The sequence below is a fragment of the Neoarius graeffei genome, chromosome 2 (genome assembly GCF_027579695.1).
Source record: "Neoarius graeffei isolate fNeoGra1 chromosome 2, fNeoGra1.pri, whole genome shotgun sequence".
In the NCBI taxonomy this organism is placed as follows: Eukaryota; Metazoa; Chordata; class Actinopteri; order Siluriformes; family Ariidae; genus Neoarius; species Neoarius graeffei.
In genome coordinates this window covers 1007415-1026844 of record NC_083570.1, presented here as the reverse complement: position 1 = coordinate 1026844, position 19430 = coordinate 1007415, and the positions used below count along the sequence as shown (strand labels likewise).

The 19430-nt window shown below is 47.5% G+C and overlaps 1 protein-coding gene across 1 annotated transcript; it reads left to right on the top strand.

Annotated features, from left to right (window-relative positions):
* Positions 1–866: 866 nt before the first annotated feature.
* Positions 867–12162, top strand: fez2b (fasciculation and elongation protein zeta 2b). Its single transcript, XM_060913543.1, has 9 exons — positions 867–1122; positions 1420–1589; positions 2678–2786; positions 2993–3106; positions 3431–3572; positions 3681–3937; positions 4605–4680; positions 4794–4859; positions 11988–12162. The coding sequence occupies exons 1-9, from the start codon at positions 1003–1005 to the stop codon at positions 12002–12004; spliced, it is 1071 nt and encodes a 356-aa protein (XP_060769526.1). The 5' UTR covers positions 867–1002; the 3' UTR covers positions 12005–12162.
* Positions 12163–19430: the final 7268 nt, after the last annotated feature.

Below are 19430 nucleotides of genomic sequence, written 5' to 3'. Positions count from 1 at the left end.
ACCTTGAGCCAGCGCTGAGAGAAGCTGCAGAATTCAGCTGGCTATAAACAATCTAAATAAATATTTATAAAAATGTAGAAAAAATTTTTATTAATATGACGAAATAAATATGTGCAAATTATTAAGCCTGAATTAAGAGTTTGGTAATACAGCGGCCGCATCCCAAATGACTGCCTACTGAAGCTCGAGTGCACTATAGAGTTTTTAAAAATCCATTACTTCCTAGTAACATGTAGTGCACTTATATAGAAATTAGAGAGACATTTAGGAGTCAACCCTCGTTACCAGGCTACACGGTTTCATTTCAGTTCAGAAACAAAAACACACACGCGACCTCACACTTTAACACTAACCAGATAATTAAACAAACAAAAAAAATCATGAAACATGAAGAGTGCGCTTTTTTTTTTTTTGTTTATGTATTACGTAGATGTGCTTATTACGTGTCAATTTGCGCATGCGGGACACTTTTGGGTCGTTTTCCGTTCATATTGGAGATCGCATACAAGTCTCATATAATTGGTAATGTGAACGGCCTAACAAAAAAATCGGATTTCATAACAAATCGGATATGGGTCGTTTCAGGTTGCAGTCTGAACGTAGTGTAAGGCTTCTTGGCTTCTTTTCTCTTGTTTATTTGTTATAAAATTATCACAATCTCAGCACACAGAAGTCACATAAAGACAACATGTAAAACTACAACTAAATAAAGAATAAATGACAAAAAAACAAATAGATAAATAGATGCACACACACTATTCGGCCATATTGGATTCTTCCCCCCCCCAAAAAAAAAAAACAGTACAGTGTACGTCATTGCGTCATGTACGTGCAGCGTCAACACGCACTTTGGATGTGACGTCACGACGCACAAACGTACTCCCTGCTCGGACGGGATGCGGAAGAGCGCCGTGTTTTCGTCACCGGGTCTCGGAGCAGGTTGGGGCCGGTGAGAGGAGCTGCCTGTCCGGTCCAACTCTCTCAGGAGTCCCGCGGAGAGCCATGGCGGCTCTGTCGGCTCAGTGTGAGGAAGACTGGCAGGACTTTAACGAGTTTACAGCGGCCTCGGAGTCTGAGCCGGGAGAACCGCTTCCTCAGGGGGAACACTCAGCTTTCTGCTCCGCCGGGGAGAGGAGCAGCGGGGCGGCCGGGGAGAGGAGCAGCGGGGCGGCCGGGGAGAGGAGCAGCGGGGCGGCCGGGGAGAGGAGCGGCGGGGCGGCCGGGGAGAGGAGCGGCGGGGCGGCCGGGGAGAGGAGCAGCGGCGGGGCAGCCGGGGAGAGGAGCAGCGGGGCGGCCGGGGAGAGGAGCAGCGGGGCCGGGGAGAGGAGCAGCGGGGCCGGGGAGAGGAGCAGCGGGGCGGCCGGGGAGAGGAGCGGCGGGGCGGCCGGGGAGAGGAGCAGCGGCGGGGCAGCCGGGGAGAGGAGCAGCGGCGGGGCAGCCGGGGAGAGGAGCAGCTGGAGGTCCCCGCAGGATCTGCTGCAGGACTTGGAGCAGAAACTGAACTTGTGTTTCAGAAGCAGCTCCGCAGACTGTGAGGACCTGCCCGATATTAAACCCATCACCGAGGAGAATTTACTCCGAGAGGACGAGTAAGATCCAAACACAGGCTGCTTTTAATGGGCTCTGATCGCATCCCTTTTGAAAACTTAGTTATGACGTCATGCATTTTTATTTTTTTTATTTTTTAAAAATATATTCACATTATAAACTTTTTTTTATTCTCACACACACACACACACACACACACACCAGTCTGCTCCAACCTGGAGCTGCGAACCCAGTCCCTTCTCTCTGATATCCGTATCCTGGACCTCACACAGGTCGCTGTGCCAATCTGAAGCCAGTATCTCACTGGGCTGCGACTAGTCGGAGACACAATTGCGATAAAATATGCGAATTAGCGACAATTTTCACTTGGAATCGCACTGAATTGATATTCGCATATTTTATCGCAATTGCTGTGTCTCCAACTCGTCGCAGGCTGTCGCAGCCCAGTGAGAACTCGCACTTCCTGTCTCACGGAAACTGACTTGCGAAGGGTTCGCGATGCATTTGCAGCTATTTTGAGAGAAATTTTGTCGCATGAATTTTTTGAACATGTTTAAAATTTCAGCGACGAAGGAGCGACTCATGCGAGGAAATTAAGAAGCCCCGTGAATGTTTCGAGACGCTTTTGAAACTCTCTCGCGCATGACGTTCGCAAGCCGTCGCAGCCCGGTGAGATCCCGGCTTGATGTCGCCAGGTTTAGTATGAGAGTCTGATTTGCCATTGCCTAATGTACAAATCTGATCTCGACAAGCTTAGCTTCTGAATATGAATCCAATCTCGCTGACTTTGCTGTACAAATCTAATTAATCAGACCGGTGTTGGTGGAAAATAAGACATTGTAGTGTTTGCCAAACGAATCCGATTAATCGGTAGATCGGATCTGGCGATGTTCGACCCGCTGATGTTCTCTGGATGAAGTGCAGATGGAGACGGCGTGCTCGTAATAAATGTTACTGTAGGTTTAGTGTGGCTGGAGGGCGGGGCCAGATCAGAACATTATATAATAAGTAATTATAGTGTGAGAGTGAGACAGATTCACTTAGTCACTGTCTTTTTTTTTTTTTCTGTCTCACTCATTCATGTGTGGGGGTGTATATGTGTTCAAATTGTCTTTCTCTCTGTCTGTAGGATATGGAACGCTCTGACAGATAACTACGGGAATGTGATGCCTGTGGACTGGAAGACTTCTCACACTCGTTCTCTCCATCTTCCCTCACTCAACCTCATCCAGCAAACGGTAACTCACTCTATCCATCCATTTCTTTTTTCATCCTTTCTTTTAATCCCTCTTTTCCCTTCATCCATTCTTTCCTTCTCACTCTTCTGTCATTTCTTTGTGGGTGTTAATGACAACAGGAAGCTGTGCCCAAATATGGAAAGTGGAATATGAAAAGTGGCAGGTCATCAGTGTGTGTGTGTGTGTGTGTGTGTGTGTGTGAGAAGGTGGACGGTGTGAATCTGGACCTGTCTGATGATGAGGAACTCAGGGAGCAGATGGACCTTCACTCCATCATCGTCTCCTGCGTTAATGAGGAACCACTGTTTACTGCGGAACAGGTCACACACACACACACACACACACACACACACACACACACACACACATTTGAAAAAATAAAAGAATGCCTGAGGTGCAAGAAACATCGTAATGGAAAACATTCAGTATTTAAATGCATGTATATATTTGAATATGTGAAGATTTTAACATATGTAATGAATATTAATGAGCTTATAGCATTAGATTGTCACAAGTGAACTTTAGTGCGTTTATAAATTATTCAGGGTTGTTCAGGAGTGTTTTTATCTTTTATTATGTAAATATTATAAACAGTTAATAGCTTTGACGAAGGAATAAATGCTAGTTGTTTTTTTTGTGTGTAGGTGATCTCAGAGATTGAGGAGATGATGCAGGAGTCTCCAGATGCAGAGCCGGAGCAGTGTGTGTCCCCACCAGACCTGTCCATCCTGTCCCAGGAGCTACACACACTCTCACACTCCTCATCCACCAGCAGCTATGAAGAGCGTCAGTGTCACCACCACGTGTGTGTGTGTGTGTGAGAGAGAGACATATTAGGACAAAAAAATAAAGGTGAGCATGTGCTGATGAGGAAACTTATTTTGTGTGTGTCAGGTCTGCATGGGATGAGTGTGTGTGAGCTGGAGGTGCTGCTGGACGAGGTGGAGAAGAAGATCCGGGTGTTCTCTGAGGAGCTGATCGATCAGCTGGCTCTGCGTGATGAGCTGGACTTTGAGAAGGAGGTGAAGAACACTTTCATCTCGCTGCTCATCGACGTGCAGAACAGACAGAAGGAGCTGATGAAGAGGAGGAGGAAGGGCAGGAGCTCGAGCGGGACGCCCCGGGGAGAGCGCGCGCACACACCCGGGACTGTGAGGAGAAACACACGCGCAGTCTGCATGTTTTATGTTGCGATTATGTCATTGTTGATTTTCTGTCTCATGATGCTCAAATCACACTACGCTGATTGCTGGTGGGCGTGTCCTGTCTTTACTACCTGTTGCCATGGTTTCACTGATAACCTTAGTGAATGTGTGAAAACCCCGCCTCCATTCTTTTTTGTATAGTGAGAACAGACTGGTGGAACTAAAACTAAGGAAGCGTAGCTCCTCCCCTCACTCCTATTGGCCATCACTTCACTTCTCATTTACATAAAGTTCAGAACTCATTGCATATTTATATCCTGCGTCCACACAGTGTTCTGTCACACCATCACGCAAACCTGTCTGTCCTCCACCTGTACCACATGCTCCCTCTGTCTATCTCTCTCTCTATCACTTTCTCTCTCATCTGTTTCATTGTCTCTCTCCATCTTTCTCTCGTTCTGTTTCTTTTTCCTCCTGTCTCTCTCTCTCTCTCTCTCTCTCTCTCTCTCTCTCTCTCTCGTGCTTCACTGTGAGTTCTTCCTCTATAATTGAGAAATTGAAGAAAACTCCATCTCTGCTCCTTTTTTTCATCCCTTCATTTCTGTGCATTTCAAAATCTGTTTTATAGCTTGATATATTTGTATATGCATTAATATCTCTCTCTCTCTCTCAGTATTTAACTACAGTTATACCGTATGAGAAGCGAAGCGGCGCTCCATCAGTTGAAGACCTGCAGATCCTCACTAAGAGTAAATATATATGTGTGTGTGTGTGAGGTCTAAATGATCTGAACGTTGACAGTTCTAGTTTTCCTGATGCTGCAGTGTAGTGATGTGTGTGTGTGTGTGTGTGTGTGTGTTAGTTTTACATGCCATGAGGGATGACAGTGATAAAGTTCCCAGTTTGCTGACTGATTACATCCTAAAAGGTAACACATTTCAGATGCGCACACACACACAGACCGTGACACTTCCACTTTTTTATTTATTTCTCCTTTTACTTCGCTTGACCTTTGACCTTTAACTTCTTTCTGATTCTGAAATTACTTTTCTTTTTGCCTTCGTTATAGTGGTTGAACTTTGACCTTTCATTATGTTTTCTGCTTTTGCTGCATTGATCAGCTGTGGTGGTGTGAGAGAGTGACAGGTGTTTTTTTCTCTCTCTCACACACACACAGAGTACATTAACCAAATCTTTATTACTCGGTGATTTATAAGTGCACTTGAGCTTTGTTTTGGCTATAACTGTGGACTGAGCTCAGGACTGGTGAAGGGGACGAGCTGAATTCGAATAAAATTCACACTAGGGGCTGGACAGGACTAAGGGATGGGCGTGTAAGGGTACTGAAATATAGACTGGACTGAAGGTTGGCTAGGAGATGGGGCAGGACCACAGGACAGGATGGTCTACACCAGTGGCTCTCGATTAGTTTTGCTTCATCTGGACCTCGTCACGACTCAAAACTGCACTAAAGTTGTGAGGGGGTGAGGATGATGAGGGTGAGGAAGGTGATGTGGATAAGGGTGAGAGGAATGAGGGTGTGAGGGTGATGTGGATGAGGGTATGGGTGATGAGGGTGAGAGGAATGAGGGGGTGAGGGTGATGAGGATTAGGATGATGAAGGTGTGGGTGAGGAGGGTATGGGTGATGAGGGTGAGAGGAATGAGGGTGGGAGGGTGATGATGATGAGGGTGTGGGTGAGGAGGGTGATGTGGATGAGGTGATGAGGGTGAGAGGAGTGAGGGTGGGAGTGTGATGATGATGAGGGTGATGTGGGTGAGGGTGAAAGGAATGAGGGGGGTGAGGGTGATGTGGATGAGGATTAGGATGATGAGGGTGTGGGTGAGGAGGGTGATGTGGATGAGGGTGAGAGGAATGAGGGGGTGAGGATGAGGTGAGGAGGGTGAGGGTGATGTGGACGAGGATGTGGGTGAGAGGGATGAGGGTGATGTGGATGAGGATGATGGAGTGAGGTGATGTGGGCGAGGGTATTAAGATGATGAGGGTGTGGGTGATGTGGATGAGGATGTGGGTGAAAGGGATGAGGATGATGAGGGTGTGGGTGAAGAGGGTGATGTGAATGAGATGGTGAGGGTGAGACGAATGAGAGGGTGATGTGGATGAGGGGTGAGGGTGAGGAGGGTGACGTGGGTGAGGGTGAGGAGGATGATGAGGGTGAGGAGGGTGATGTGGATGAGGTGATGTGGGTGAGGGTGATGAGGACAAGGGGGTGAGGAGGGTGATGTGGATGTGAGGATGAGGGGGTGAGGAGGGTGATATGGGTGAGGGTGAGAGGAATGTGAGGGTGGGAGGGTGATGTGGGTGAAGAAGGTGATGTGGATGTGGGTGAGGGTGAAAGGAATGAGGGGGTGAGGGTCATGTGGATGAGGATTAGGATGATGAGGGTGTGGGTGAGGAGGGTGAGGTGAGAAGAATGAGGGGGTGAGGGTAATGAGGGGTTGTGGGTGATGAGGGTGTGGATGATGAAGAGGGTGATGAGGATGTGGGTGAGAGGGATAAGGATGATGAGGGTGTGGGTGAAGAGGGTGATGTGAATGAGGTGATGTGGGTGAGGGTGAGAGGAGTGAGGGTGAGGAGGGTGATAAGGATGTGGGTGATGAGGAGGGTTTTGGGTGATGAGGATGGTGAGGGTTTGGGTGATGGGGGGTGAGGGTGATGTGGATGAGAGGTGGTAAGGGTGATGAGGATGTGGGTGGTGAGGAGGGTGAGGGTGATGAGGATGGTGAGGGTCTGGGTGAGGAGGAGGATGTGGGTGAGGGTGATGTCCACGAGGATGTGGGTGGTGTGGGTGATGAGGTTGAGGGTGATGTGGACGAGGATGTGGGTGAGAGGGGTGAGGGTGATGTGGATGAGGGTGAGGAGGGTGATGTGGATGAGGGTGAGGAGGGTGATGTGGATGAGGGTGAGGAGGGTGATGTGGATGAGGGTGTGGGTGAGGAGGGTGATGTGGATGAGGGTAAGGAGGATGAGGGTGATGAGGATGATGAGGGTGTGGGTGATGAGGGTGAGGAGGATGAGGGTGTGGGTGAGGAGGGTGTGGGTGAGGAGGGTGATGTGGATGAGGGAGGTGAGGAGGGTGATGTGGATGAGGTGATGTAGGTGAGGGTGATGTGGATGAGGATGTGGGTGGTGAGGAGGGTGATGAGGGTGTGGGTGATGAGGGTGAGGAGGATGATGTGGATGAGGATGAGTGTGTGGGTGATGAGGATGAGGGTGATGAGGGTGGTGAGGGTGATGTGGATGAGGAGGGTGGGTGTGGGTGATGAGGGTGAGGAGGATGAGGATGAGTGTGTGGGTGATGAGGGTGAGGAGGGTGTGGGTGAGGATGTGGGTGGTGAGGAGGGTGATGAGGATGTGGGTGGTGAGGAGGGTGATGAGGGTGTGGGTGATGAAGGTGAGGAGGATGATGAGGATGAGTGTGTGGGGGATGAGGGTGGTGAGGATGAGGGTGGTGAGGATGAGGGTGGTGAGGAGGGTGATGTGGATGAGGGTGATGAGGGTGTGGGTGAGGAGGGTGATGTTGATGAGGGTGAGAGGAATGAGGGGGTGAGGGTGATGTGGATGAGGTGATGAGGATGAGAGGAATGGGGGATGTGGGTGAGGCTGATGTGGACAAGGATGTGGGTGACGAGGGTGAGGGGGATGTGGATGATGTGGGTGACGAGGGGGATGTGGACGATGAAGGTGATGAGGATGTGGGTGAGAGGGGTGAGGGTGATGTGGATGTGGGTGGTGAGGAGGGTGATGATGAGGGTGAGAGGAATGGGGGAGGGGAGGGTGATGTGGATGAGGTGATGAGGATGAGAGGAATGAGGGGGATGTGGGTGGTGAGGAGGGTGTGGGTGATGTGGATGAGGATGTGCATGGTGAGGAGGGTGATGTGGGTGGTGAGGAGGGTGATGAGGGTGTGGGTGAGAGGAATGAGGGTGAGGAGGGTGATGTGGATTAGGATGATGGTGATGTTGATGAGGGTGAGAGGAATGGGGGGGAGGGTGATGTGGATGAGGATGAGAGGAATGAGGGTGATGTGGGTGAGGGTGATGTGGACGAGGATGTGGACGATGTGGGTGATGAGGATGTGGGTGAGAGGGGTGAAGGTGATGTGGATGTGGGTGGTGAGGAGGGTAATGTGGATGAGGGTGATGAGGAGGAGGGTGGTGATGATGAGGGTGAGAGGAATGAGGGGGAGGGTGATGTGGATGAGGGTGAGAGGAATGAGGGGGAGGGTGATGTGGATGAGGGTGAGAGGAATGAGGGGGAGGGTGATGTGGATGAGGGTGAGAGGAATGAGGGGGAGGGTGATGTGGATGAGGGTGAGAGGAATGAGGGGGAGGGTGATGTGGATGAGGGTGAGAGGAATGAGGGGGAGGGTGATGTGGATGAGGGTGAGAGGAATGAGGGGGAGGGTGATGTGGATGAGGGTGAGAGGAATGAGGGGGAGGGTGATGTGGATGAGGGTGAGAGGAATGAGGGGGAGGGTGATGTGGATGAGGGTGAGAGGAATGAGGGGGAGGGTGATGTGGATGAGGGTGAGAGGAATGAGGGGGAGGGTGATGTGGATGAGGGGGAGAGGAATGAGGGGGAGGGTGATGTGGATGAGGGTGAGAGGAATGAGGGGGAGGGTGATGTGGATGAGGGTGAGAGGAATGAGGGGGAGGGTGATGTGGATGAGGGTGAGAGGAATGAGGGGGAGGGTGATGTGGATTAGGGTGAGAGGAATGAGGGGGAGGGTGATGTGGATGAGGGTGAGAGGAATGAGGGGAAGGGTGATGTGGATGAGGGTGAGAGGAATGAGGGGGAGGGTGATGTGGATGAGGGTGAGAGGAATGAGGGGGAGGGTGATGTGGATGAGGGTGAGAGGATGAGGGGGAGGGTGATGTGGATGAGGGTGAGAGGAATGAGGGGGAGGGTGATGTGGATGAGGGTGAGAGGAATGAGGGGGAGGGTGATGTGGATGAGGGTGAGAGGAATGAGGGGGAGGGTGATGTGGATGAGGGTGAGAGGAATGAGTGGGAGGGTGATGTGGATGAGGGTGAGAGGAATGAGGGGGAGGGTGATGTGGATGAGGGTGAGAGGAATGAGGGGGAGGGTGATGTGGATGAGGGTGAGAGGAATGAGGGGCAGGGTGATGTGGATGAGGGTGAGAGGAATGAGGGGCAGGGTGATGTGGACGAGGGTGAGAGGAATGAGGGTGATGTGGACGAGGATGTGGGGGATGTGGACGATGTGGGTGATGTGGATGAGGGTGAGAGGAATGAGGGGGAGGGTGATGTGGATGAGGGTGATGTAGATGAGGATGAGAGGAATGAGGGTGATGTGGACGAGGATGTGGGTGACGAGGGTGAGGGGGATGTGGACGATGTGGGTGATGATGTGGGTGAGAGGGGTGAGGGTGATGTGGATGTGGGTGGTGAGGAGGGTAATGTGGATATGGGTGATGAGGAGGAGGGTGATGTTGATGAGGGTGAGAGGAATGAGGGGGAGGCTGATGAGGATGAGAGGAATGAGGGGGATGTGGGTGAGGCTGATGAGGAGGAGGGTGATGAGGGTGTGGGTGATGTGGATAAGGTGATGTGTGGGAGGGTGAGAGGAATGGTGAGGGTGATGATGAGGGTGTGGGTGAGGAGGAGGATGTCGATGAGGTGATGTAGGTGAGGGTGATGTGGATGAGGATGTGGGTGGTGAGGCGGGTGATGTGGATAAGGGTGAGGATGATGAGGGTGTGGGTGAGGAGGGTGATGCGGATGAGGGGGTGAGGGTGATGGGGGTGTGGGTGATGTGGATGAGGGTGAGAGGATTGGGGGGAGGGGGAGGGTGATGTGGATGAGAGGAATGAGGGGGATGTGGGTGAGGGTGATGTGGATGAAAGGAATGGGGGGGATGTGGGTGAGGGTGATGAGGGTAAGTGTGGGTGGTGAGGAGGGTGAGGAAGGTGATGTGGATGAAGATGATGAGGGTGAGAGGAATGGGGAGGGTGATGAGGGTGAGGATGTGAATGAGAGGGGTGAGGGTGATGTGGATGAGGATGTGGGTGGTGAGGATGATGTGGGTGTGGATGAGGGTGATGAGGGTGTGTTTGAGGAGGGTGATGTGGATGAGGATGATGAGGGTGTGGGTGAGGAGGGTGTGGGTGAGGAGGGTGATGTGGATGAGGATGATGTGGATAAGGTGATGTGGCAGAGGGTGAGGGTGATGAGGGTGTGGGTGAGGAGGATGAGGTGATGTGGGTGGTGAGGAGGGTGATGTGGGTGAGGGTGAGAGGAATGAGGGGGTGAGGGTGATGTGGATGAGGATTAGGATGATGAGGGTGAGAGGAATGAGGGGGTGAAGGTGAGGAGGGTGACATGGATGAGGATGATGAGGGTATGGGTGATGTGGATGAGGGTGAGAGGAATGAGGGGGATGTGGATGAGGATGTGGGTGATGTGGATGAGGATTAGGATGATAAGGGTGATGTGGATGAGGGTGAGAGGAATGGGGGGAGGGTGATGAGGATGAGAGGAATGAGGGGAGGGTGATGAGGATGAGAGGAATGAGGGGGATGTGGGTGAGGGTGATGTGGATGAGGATGTGGGTGACGAAAGTGAGGGTGATGTGGGCGAGGATGTGGGTGATGAGGGTGAGGATGTGATGTGGGTGAGAGGGGTGAGGGTGATGAGGATGTGGGTGGTGAGGAGGGTGATGTGGATGAGGATTAGGATGAGGGTGAGAGGAATGGGGGAGGGGGATGTGGACGAGGATGTGGGTGAGGAGGGTGATGAGGATGAGGTGATGAGGGGGATGTGGGTGAGGGTGATGTGGACGAGGATGTGGGTGACGAGAGTGAGGGTGATGTGGACGAGGATGTGGGTGAGAGAGGTGAGGGTGATGAGGATATGGGTGGTGAGGAGGGTGATGTGGATGAGGATTAGGATGATGAGGGTGAGAGGAATGGGGGAGGGAGATGTGGGTGGTGTGGGTGAGGAGGGTGGTGAGGATGAGAGGGATGAGGATGGTGAGGGTGATGTGGATGATGTGGGTGAGGATGTGGGGGGAGAGGAGGAGGATGTGAGATGGATGAGGATGATGAGGGTGTGGGTGAGGATGAGAGGAGTGAGGGGGATGAGGAGGGTGATGTGGGTGATGAAGGTGAGGTGATGTGGGTGACGGTGAGAGGAATGGGGGGTGAGGGTGATGTGGCTGATGTGGGTGAGGATGAGGGGGATGTGGAGGGTGAGGGGGGTGCAGAGGATGAGGGGGAGAGAAGGAGGATGTGAGGGGGATGGGGAGGAGGATGATGTGGGTGAGCGTGAGAGGAATGAGGCGGGTGAGGGTGATGTGGATGAGGGAGATGAGAATGATGTGGAGGGTGAGGGGGATGAGGAGGATGGGGGTGCGGGGGATGAGGATGATCTCTCGTGATGATCTCTGGTCGTGTGGAGAGCAGCAGGTCAAACAGCCTCCTGTGTCAGTGTGTGTGTGTGTGTTTTTATGAAAAGTGATGAGTGAGTGTGTACGATGAATGATGTCATCAGGTTTGGAGGCGTGGCCAGATCCTGTTGCTTTCTTTTGAAAAAACTCAACAGGTTTTGTCTTTATGACGCCTCACTTTTCTGTTTCACACAGTTTTTTGTTTGGTTTTTTTCTCAGCCTTTTACAGTAAGAGGGAATTTCACTCTGTTTATCAGTGACTGCAGCAGTTTACAGGTGAATTAGCACCAAAACCGACAATTATATTGGACACGAAGTGTGACATGAACGAGTTTATTTATTTATTTTTCTGAAGCAGTAATTGTCATTTTCCACACCTTTCTGTTTTAAAGGTCTTGTTATTTGAATGTAGCAAATATGTGCAAAACAAAGTCCAACTAGGGGCGGGACTGGGGCGGTGTGGATTATGTGGACAGGGTTGGGACGGATGAGACTCTGAGGAGGGGGAGGGGTTTCAGTGGACAGACTGCAGGAACCAGCTGATTGGTTCACACTCTGTGATTGACAGCTTGTTTGTCTTGTCCTCTCTCTCTCCTTCTCACTGTCTGTCTCTCTCTTTCTGCAGTCTTGTGTCCTTCCTAACCCGGATGAACAGAATTTTCCAGAAGGATCCAGATGAATCCTGGGATTGCGTTCTTCCTCCAGAAGCCAGAGTTTTGTTTTTTTTTTTTTATCCTGACCCTTTTTTTTTCTACATTATCGCTGTTTTAATGTTCCAGTAAAGTTATTTTTCTATTCTCCAGGCGTGTCCGTCTCACAGCGGTGTTCACAGCTTCCTCAGAAATGCCAACCAATCAGGGACTGAGTTTGGTGTGACCTCTCGATGGCTCCGCCTCAAACTAGACAAGTTCTTATAATGCATCGTCGCATTACTCATTTTTGGTAATTAGCATGTGAGTTAGCATGCTAAACAGTAAACACTTGTGTAAGCGCTGTGTTTTACGCTCCAGGTAATGGAGCTCTTATCTGGATCCTGAACCTTAAGGGTACGAGCTGAGCGCTAACTCAACACCAGCGTTGTGTGTGTTCGTATTCGCCTTGCCGCGTTAACGAGACTCTGTTGGAGTAATGGCTGTTTCTCAGCGTCATTAGATTTTCTATTTTCTGATGCAGTCGTGTTGATTACTGGATGAAACGTCTGCAGCCAGTCACACCACGTGACTCATCCACGTGAAGGTCGCACAGTTTCACACGACTGACACGAACGTAAATTTAGTTAATCATTAAAAATAATGATAGCGGGTTAGCATGACAAGGAATCTTTAGAGGTTAATAAGCTGATCGTTTACATGAATGAACCCCAACATGCTAACTGCACAGACTCCGCTGTAACGTGGACGGGGTTCTGAAGGTTCCAAAAGTTTTACTTTAGATCTTAATCCTCAACTGTTTTCTTACTGATTCTGTTTAAATGTTTATTCATTCTTAAATTCACTTTGACTAGCGCTCACTCGCTGGTGTGTCTGGCTGCAGGTGTTTCAGGAAATTATTTTTTTATTCGTAATTGACTGAGATTTTATAAATTTGTAGTTTTGATAAACAAAAATAGGGATAAAAACACAAATGTATGTGAACCGGTACAAACGAAACCGTGCCGGCTGGTGTCGCTAAACACAGCGTTACGTTTATTAACCGTATACATATCACACTATGAACATATCATTACTCCTTAAAGCTCTTTAAAGGTTCTTCAGTTGTTCTTAAAAGTTCAGCAGTGTTCCTTTCCTATCAGAACCTGTTAGGAGGAAAAAAAAAACAACTTAATTATCTAAAGGATCCTTGAAGAACCGTGATTTTTTTTTTCTTTTAATGGTGTTCAGGTACTTACTGTACCAAGAACTGTCAGGTTCTCAGCTCTGAAAAGGGAAAAAAAAGAAAAGAAATAATTTGGAGTTTGTTCCACATCCTGAACCCTTAAAACACACTCGGACTAACTCGGAAAGGTTCTTTAAGGGCTTACGGCCAATTTATGCTGACAACCCAGTCCTCGCAGATGGCGTCGCAGATGGCGTCTGCGTAGCCCCACCCTCCCCCTTCGCAGACGCTCTGCGCGCACCTCCCAAAAATTGTGACCACCGCAGAAGCGTCGCAGACAACAGGGCTCTGATTGATCCACAAGCGAAGATGGAGCAGCACGAAGAGCGGTTGATCGAGGAAGTGAGGAAGTACGTACATCTATACGACTCCAGTTCTAGTCATTATAAGTAACCGGAGGATAAACGCTCCACTAACCACACCCACCAACTACTCCTAGCGATTTCACACCCCTTTGCGTTGTGGCGGTGAATAACATCGCGCACGCCTATAACTCCCCGCTCAACAATAAATTACAACTGTCTGCGAAAAGCTATCTGCGAAAGCCTTGTCGCAAGAGCATGCAGAGGCCCTTACTGGATAGTAGGTGGTTCTTGACTTCCAAAATGTTGTTTCAGACTCCTTCTGAGGAAGATCCTTTAAGGGTTCCTCTACAGTGACCACTGAAGAACCTTTTTCAGCTTTTTTTTTTTAAAAGAAGTTCATGAGAATGTGTGTGTGTTAGTGAATGTGAGTCAGAACCAAACTGCTGGATGAAAACTGAAGGAAGGAAGAAACAGGGAAGGTTGTAAGTGATGCGCAGAAAGATCAGTCTGAAAATGTTTTTTTTTTTCCCTCCAAATTGCAGAAAAACAAATGTGACTGCTCACCGAATCCAGGGACACATGTCGGCCGAAACGAATCCGAGATAATCACAAAAGAAGCATTTTTTTTCGAAATTTGTGATTTTTGTTTTTTTCCATCATGTGCAAGTTGAGATCTTGAAGAATGCAATCAGTATTTCAGATAATAGATTGTTTTGTTGGAAAAGCATACATTTTTTGTTGCAAATTGTCTCGTTTTTGTCAGGACTGTAGCCTGCTGGGGGGTGTGGGTAAATTACCATATGGGCCATTCACATGATGATTTAAGTCTTTTGTTTTTTTTTTTTTTCTGTGAATCAGCTGTATGATACAAGTTGAGCGCATGGCTACTTAACTGCATACAGGCGTGTGATTTCACTATGGAATGAGTTACTAAACAGAGCGCAGAGGAGCTGAAACACCGCGAAGCAAACAGACACACGGTATTTACATCGGAGATCACCATTTCTAGCAAAAAAAACCGCAACCTCGTTTTCCAGATTGAATGGAATACTTGAATGATCGGATGATACACGGACCGTTCTAGGATTACATTCCATCGGAGGCATTGGTGTGTGCAAGGCGCCGTTTCTCTTTCTGATGGGGTGAGTTTATTAATCTAAGGCTGTGTGGTTATTTTTGCATGTAACGGAGAGTGTTGTGGTTTGGTTAAGCCTAGGTCACAACCGGATGTACGATTTTTTGGCCGTGTGATTTTTGGCGTTTCCCAAATCGCTGCGGTTTTTTTTTTTTTTTTACGGAGAAAGACGCGCGTTGGCTGTAAGTTTGTCTTGCAACCTGAAAAAAACGTACCGTATTTTCTGGACTATAGAGCGCACCTGTATATAAGCCGCATCCGCTCTATTTTTTTAAAAAAATTTAAAAAAAGATATACAAGCCGCACCGGGCTATAAGCCGCAGATATCTATGTTGGAAAATTAGATATTTACTGCATGTACAGAATGATTTTGTACTGTAAATGTACATGTATGTACCTGAACAGATTCTTTCCGAACAGTGCCTTTTAACACGGCAGCAACTTTGCTGATTAAAACGGAACAGAACCAAGAGAAAATAACCGGTATTTATTTACCTTCATTTCTCCTGTGTTTGAAACCACAAGTCACTTTAATCATCTTCGCTGGATTTGAAAATAATTACCAGTTAGTAATTTGTCGTGCGTGTTCTATCTGCTAAAGATCTGCTAATTCTTCTTTGCATTGATTTTTCGTCTATCTTATTTTTGATTCTACTTCCGGTTAGAGCGCCCCTAGCGGTGGAAGAAAAATCCACAGAATAGCCGCACCTTTGTATAAGCCGCATGGTTCAAAACCTAGGAAAAAAGTAGCGGCTTATAGTCCAGAAAATACGATAAGCGCCCGTAGAGTTTGTTTGACATGACAAAGAACCTCTTCGGCCGGTCTGCGGCTTGAAAATCAGCACATCACGCGCCCTCTCTTGCGTTTTTTGCATGTAGACCGGCCGTAGGAGCGCGTACTTTACGGCCGGTTGTGACCGAGGCTTTACATGAAACTAGCGTTGTGTTAGTTGTGTCATCATCGTGCTATCTTTCTTTCTTACGGTGTGAGTAATTTTTCAACCACAAAACGTTAAAGTATACTTTAGGACTTATTTTTGTACTTCATAATTGTGTTGGGCATACTTTGCATGGAAGGAAAATTGACGTGGTGATCTTTGTTTACATGAAAGTAGTATCGTGCTAGCTCGTAGGGGGTAGGGCTTTCCTTAATGTCATGCAAATGAGCACCATTATGTGCCCGCCCTACACCCAGAGTAGCTGAGATGGAAAACTTTGAGGGCGATTTTCTCCCTTTTCTGTTTTAAGAACTTTCAAAAGGCCACACATTCTTCAAATATTGTCAGATCTCCACATGGAAGGCATCATTGGAAAGCTTAGAAACTGTACTTTCTGAATCTGTCAATAACTCAAAATGCCCCCGGGCCGACATGTGTCCCTGGATTCTGTGATCTGCCGCAAATTTTTAACATTTAATTCAGAAAACCAAAGATGGATTTTCATTTCTCGGCGAGTTTTTGCGAGTGAGTGTTACACTACACTACCGTTCAAAAGTTTGGGGTCACTTTGAAATGTCGTTATTTTTGAAAGAAAAGCACTGTTCTTTTCACTTTAAACTAATCAGAAATCCACTCTATACATTGCTAATGTGCTAAATGACTATTCTAGCTGCAAATGTGTGGTTTTTGGTGCAATAGGTGTATAGAGGCCCATTTCCAGCAACTCTCACTCCAGTGTTCTAATGGTACAATGTGTTTGCTCATTGCCTCAGAAGGCTAATGGATGATTAGAAAACCCTTGTACAATCATGTTAGCACAGCTGAAAACAGTTGAGCTCTTTAGAGAAGCTATAACACTGACCTTCCTTTGAGCAGATTGAGTTTCTGGAGCATCACATTAATTTGTGGGGTCGATTAAATGCTCAAAATGGCCAGAAAAATGTCTTTCTATTCATTTTACAACTTATGGTGGTCAATAAAAGTGTGACTTTTCATGGAAAACACAAAATTGCCTGTCTGGGTGACCCCAAACTTTTGGACGGTAGCGTAACGTGATTTGTAGTGCATTTCTTTTAGCACGTCGTGTTTAACGGTTAGATGGTAGATGTTTCGCTGATATTTTGAAAACATTTTTCTTCTTGTAGCATTGACATCATGGACTGTCATAATTTTAAAAAATTTTACGTTTTCTAAAACTATTGGAAAAAGTTGGCTAGTGCTAAAACAAGCGGCTAAAACTACTCGAAAATAATCAGCTCCATAAAATACAGGATTAAAGACGACTAGCTGGTTAGCGTTCCACCTGGAGCAGCGGCAGAGCTAAATAGTATTAAATAGCTAGTTTTCTTGATGGCTCCAGTCACTGTGGCTAATAAAGTCCTGGATGCCACACCAGCGTTGGCTGGACGCACTTTTTATTTCTGTTAGTGTTTTTGTTTTTCTTTCTAGTGCTGAAGAGATTTAAGGGAAAAGGGAAGGTTGCAGTAATGATCTCGGTGTTTTCTGTAGGTTTTTTTTTTTTTTTAAACACACCCTATGTTAGCATTTAAGCATGTTAGCTTGTATAATAAGCAATAATTTATTTCACTATTTCCATTTATATTGATGTCGGATCATGAACACGGCTGTAGGTTTTAATTACGCAATACAAACATTTACCTTAACGTTAGCTTAGCTGCATAGCTACAGTGGTGGACAAAAGTTTACATACCCCAACAGAATGTTTTGTTTCTTGGCAATTTCTAAGAGAAATTGAATGATAATACACAAAAACCTTTATTTCACTTGTGGTTAATGGTTGGCTGAAGCCATTTATTGTCAAGAAAATGTTAACTCTTTTTAAACCATTATGACAACAAAAAAGCTACACAAATGACCCTGATCAAAAGTTTACATACCCCAATTCTTAATACTGTGTATTTCCCACTTTAACATCAATAACAGCTTGAAGTCTTTTGTGATAGTTGTCAATGAGTCTCTTGATCTTTTCAGATGGTAAAGCTGCCCATTCTTCTTGGCAAAAAGCCTCCAGTTGCTGTAAAGTCTGGGGCTGTCTTGCATGGACTGCACGTTTGAGGTCTCCCCAGAGTGGCTCAATAATGTTGAGGTCAGGAGACTGAGATGGCCACTCTAAGACCTTCACTTTATGCTGTTGTAGCCACTGACAAGTTGATTTGGCCTTGTGTTTTGGATCGTTGTCGTGCTGGAATGTCCAAGTTGGTCCTATGCGCAGCTTCCGGGCTGAGGCGTGTAGATTTTCCTCCAGTATTTTTTTTTATAAGTGACTGCATTCATCCTGCCATCAACTCTTACCAAATTTCCAGTGCCTTTGTAGTTCACACATCCCCAAAACATCAGAGATCCACCACCATGTTTCACTGTGGGAATGGTGTACTTTTCATCACAGGACTTGTTGATTCCTCGCCAGATGTAGCGTTTAGTGTTGTGCCCAAAAAGTTCAATTTTGGTCTCATCACTCCACACAACTTTTTGCCAGAAGGTTTGGGGTGTGTCTCTGTGCAGTCTGGCATATCGTAGACGGGCTTCTTTGTGGCATTTGCGTAGAAGGGGCTTTCTTCTGGCAACTCTCCCATGCAGCCCATTTCTTCTCAAGAGTCTCCTAATTGTACTCTTTGAAACATCCACATCAACTTGTTTCAGAGAATCTCAAAGTTCACCAGATCTTAGTTGGGGCTTCTTCTTTACATCACGCACAATTCTTCTAGCAGTGGTGGGTGAAATGTTTCTTGGTCTACCTGAACGGGCTTTGGTGTCTACAGAGCCCCTGACTTTCCACTTCTTGATTATTGTTTGAACAGTGCTGACTGACATTTTTAATTGCTTTGATATTTTCTTATACAGTGGGGCAAAAAAGTATTTAGTCAGTCACCAATTGCGCAAGTTCTCCCACTTAAAAAGATGAGAGAGGCCTGTAATTTTCATCATAGGTACACTTCAACTATGAGAGACCGAATGAGAAAAACAAATCCAGGAAATCACATTGTCTGATTTTTAAAGAATTTATTTGCAAATTATGGTGGAAAATAAGTATTTGGTCAATAACAAAAGTTCATCTCAGTACTTTGTTATATACCCTTTGTTGGCAATGACAGAGGTCAAACGTTTTCTGTAAGTCTTCACAAGGTTTTCACACACTGTTGCTGGTATTTTGGCCCATTCCTCCATGCAGATCTCCTCTAGAGCAGTGATGTTTTGGGGCTGTCGCTGGGCAACACGGACTTTCAACTCCCTCCAAAGATTTTCTATGGGGTTGAGATCTGGAGACTGGCTAGGCCACTCCAGGACCTTGAAATGCTTCTTACGAAGCCACTCCTTCGTTGCCCGGGTGGTGTGTTTGGGATCATTGTCATGCTGAAAGACCCAGCCACGTTTCATCTTCAATGCCCTTGCTGATGGAAGGAGGTTTTCACTCAAAATCTCACGATACATGGCCCCATTCATTCTTTCCTTTACACGGATCAGTCGTCCTGGTCCCTTTGCAGAAAAACAGCCCCAAAGCATGATGTTTCCACCCCCATGCTTCACAGTAGGTATGGTGTTCTTTGGATGCAACTCAGCATTCTTTCTCCTCCAAACACGACAAGTTGAGTTTTTACCAAAATGGTTTCATCTGACCATATGACATTCTCCCAATCCTCTTCTGGATCATCCAAATGCTCTCTAGCAAACTTCAGACGGGCCTGGACATGTACTGGCTTAAGCAGGGGGGACACGTCTGGCACTGCAGGATTTGAGTCCCTGGCGGCGTAGTGTGTTACTGATGGTAGCCTTTGTTACTTTGGTCCCAGCTCTCT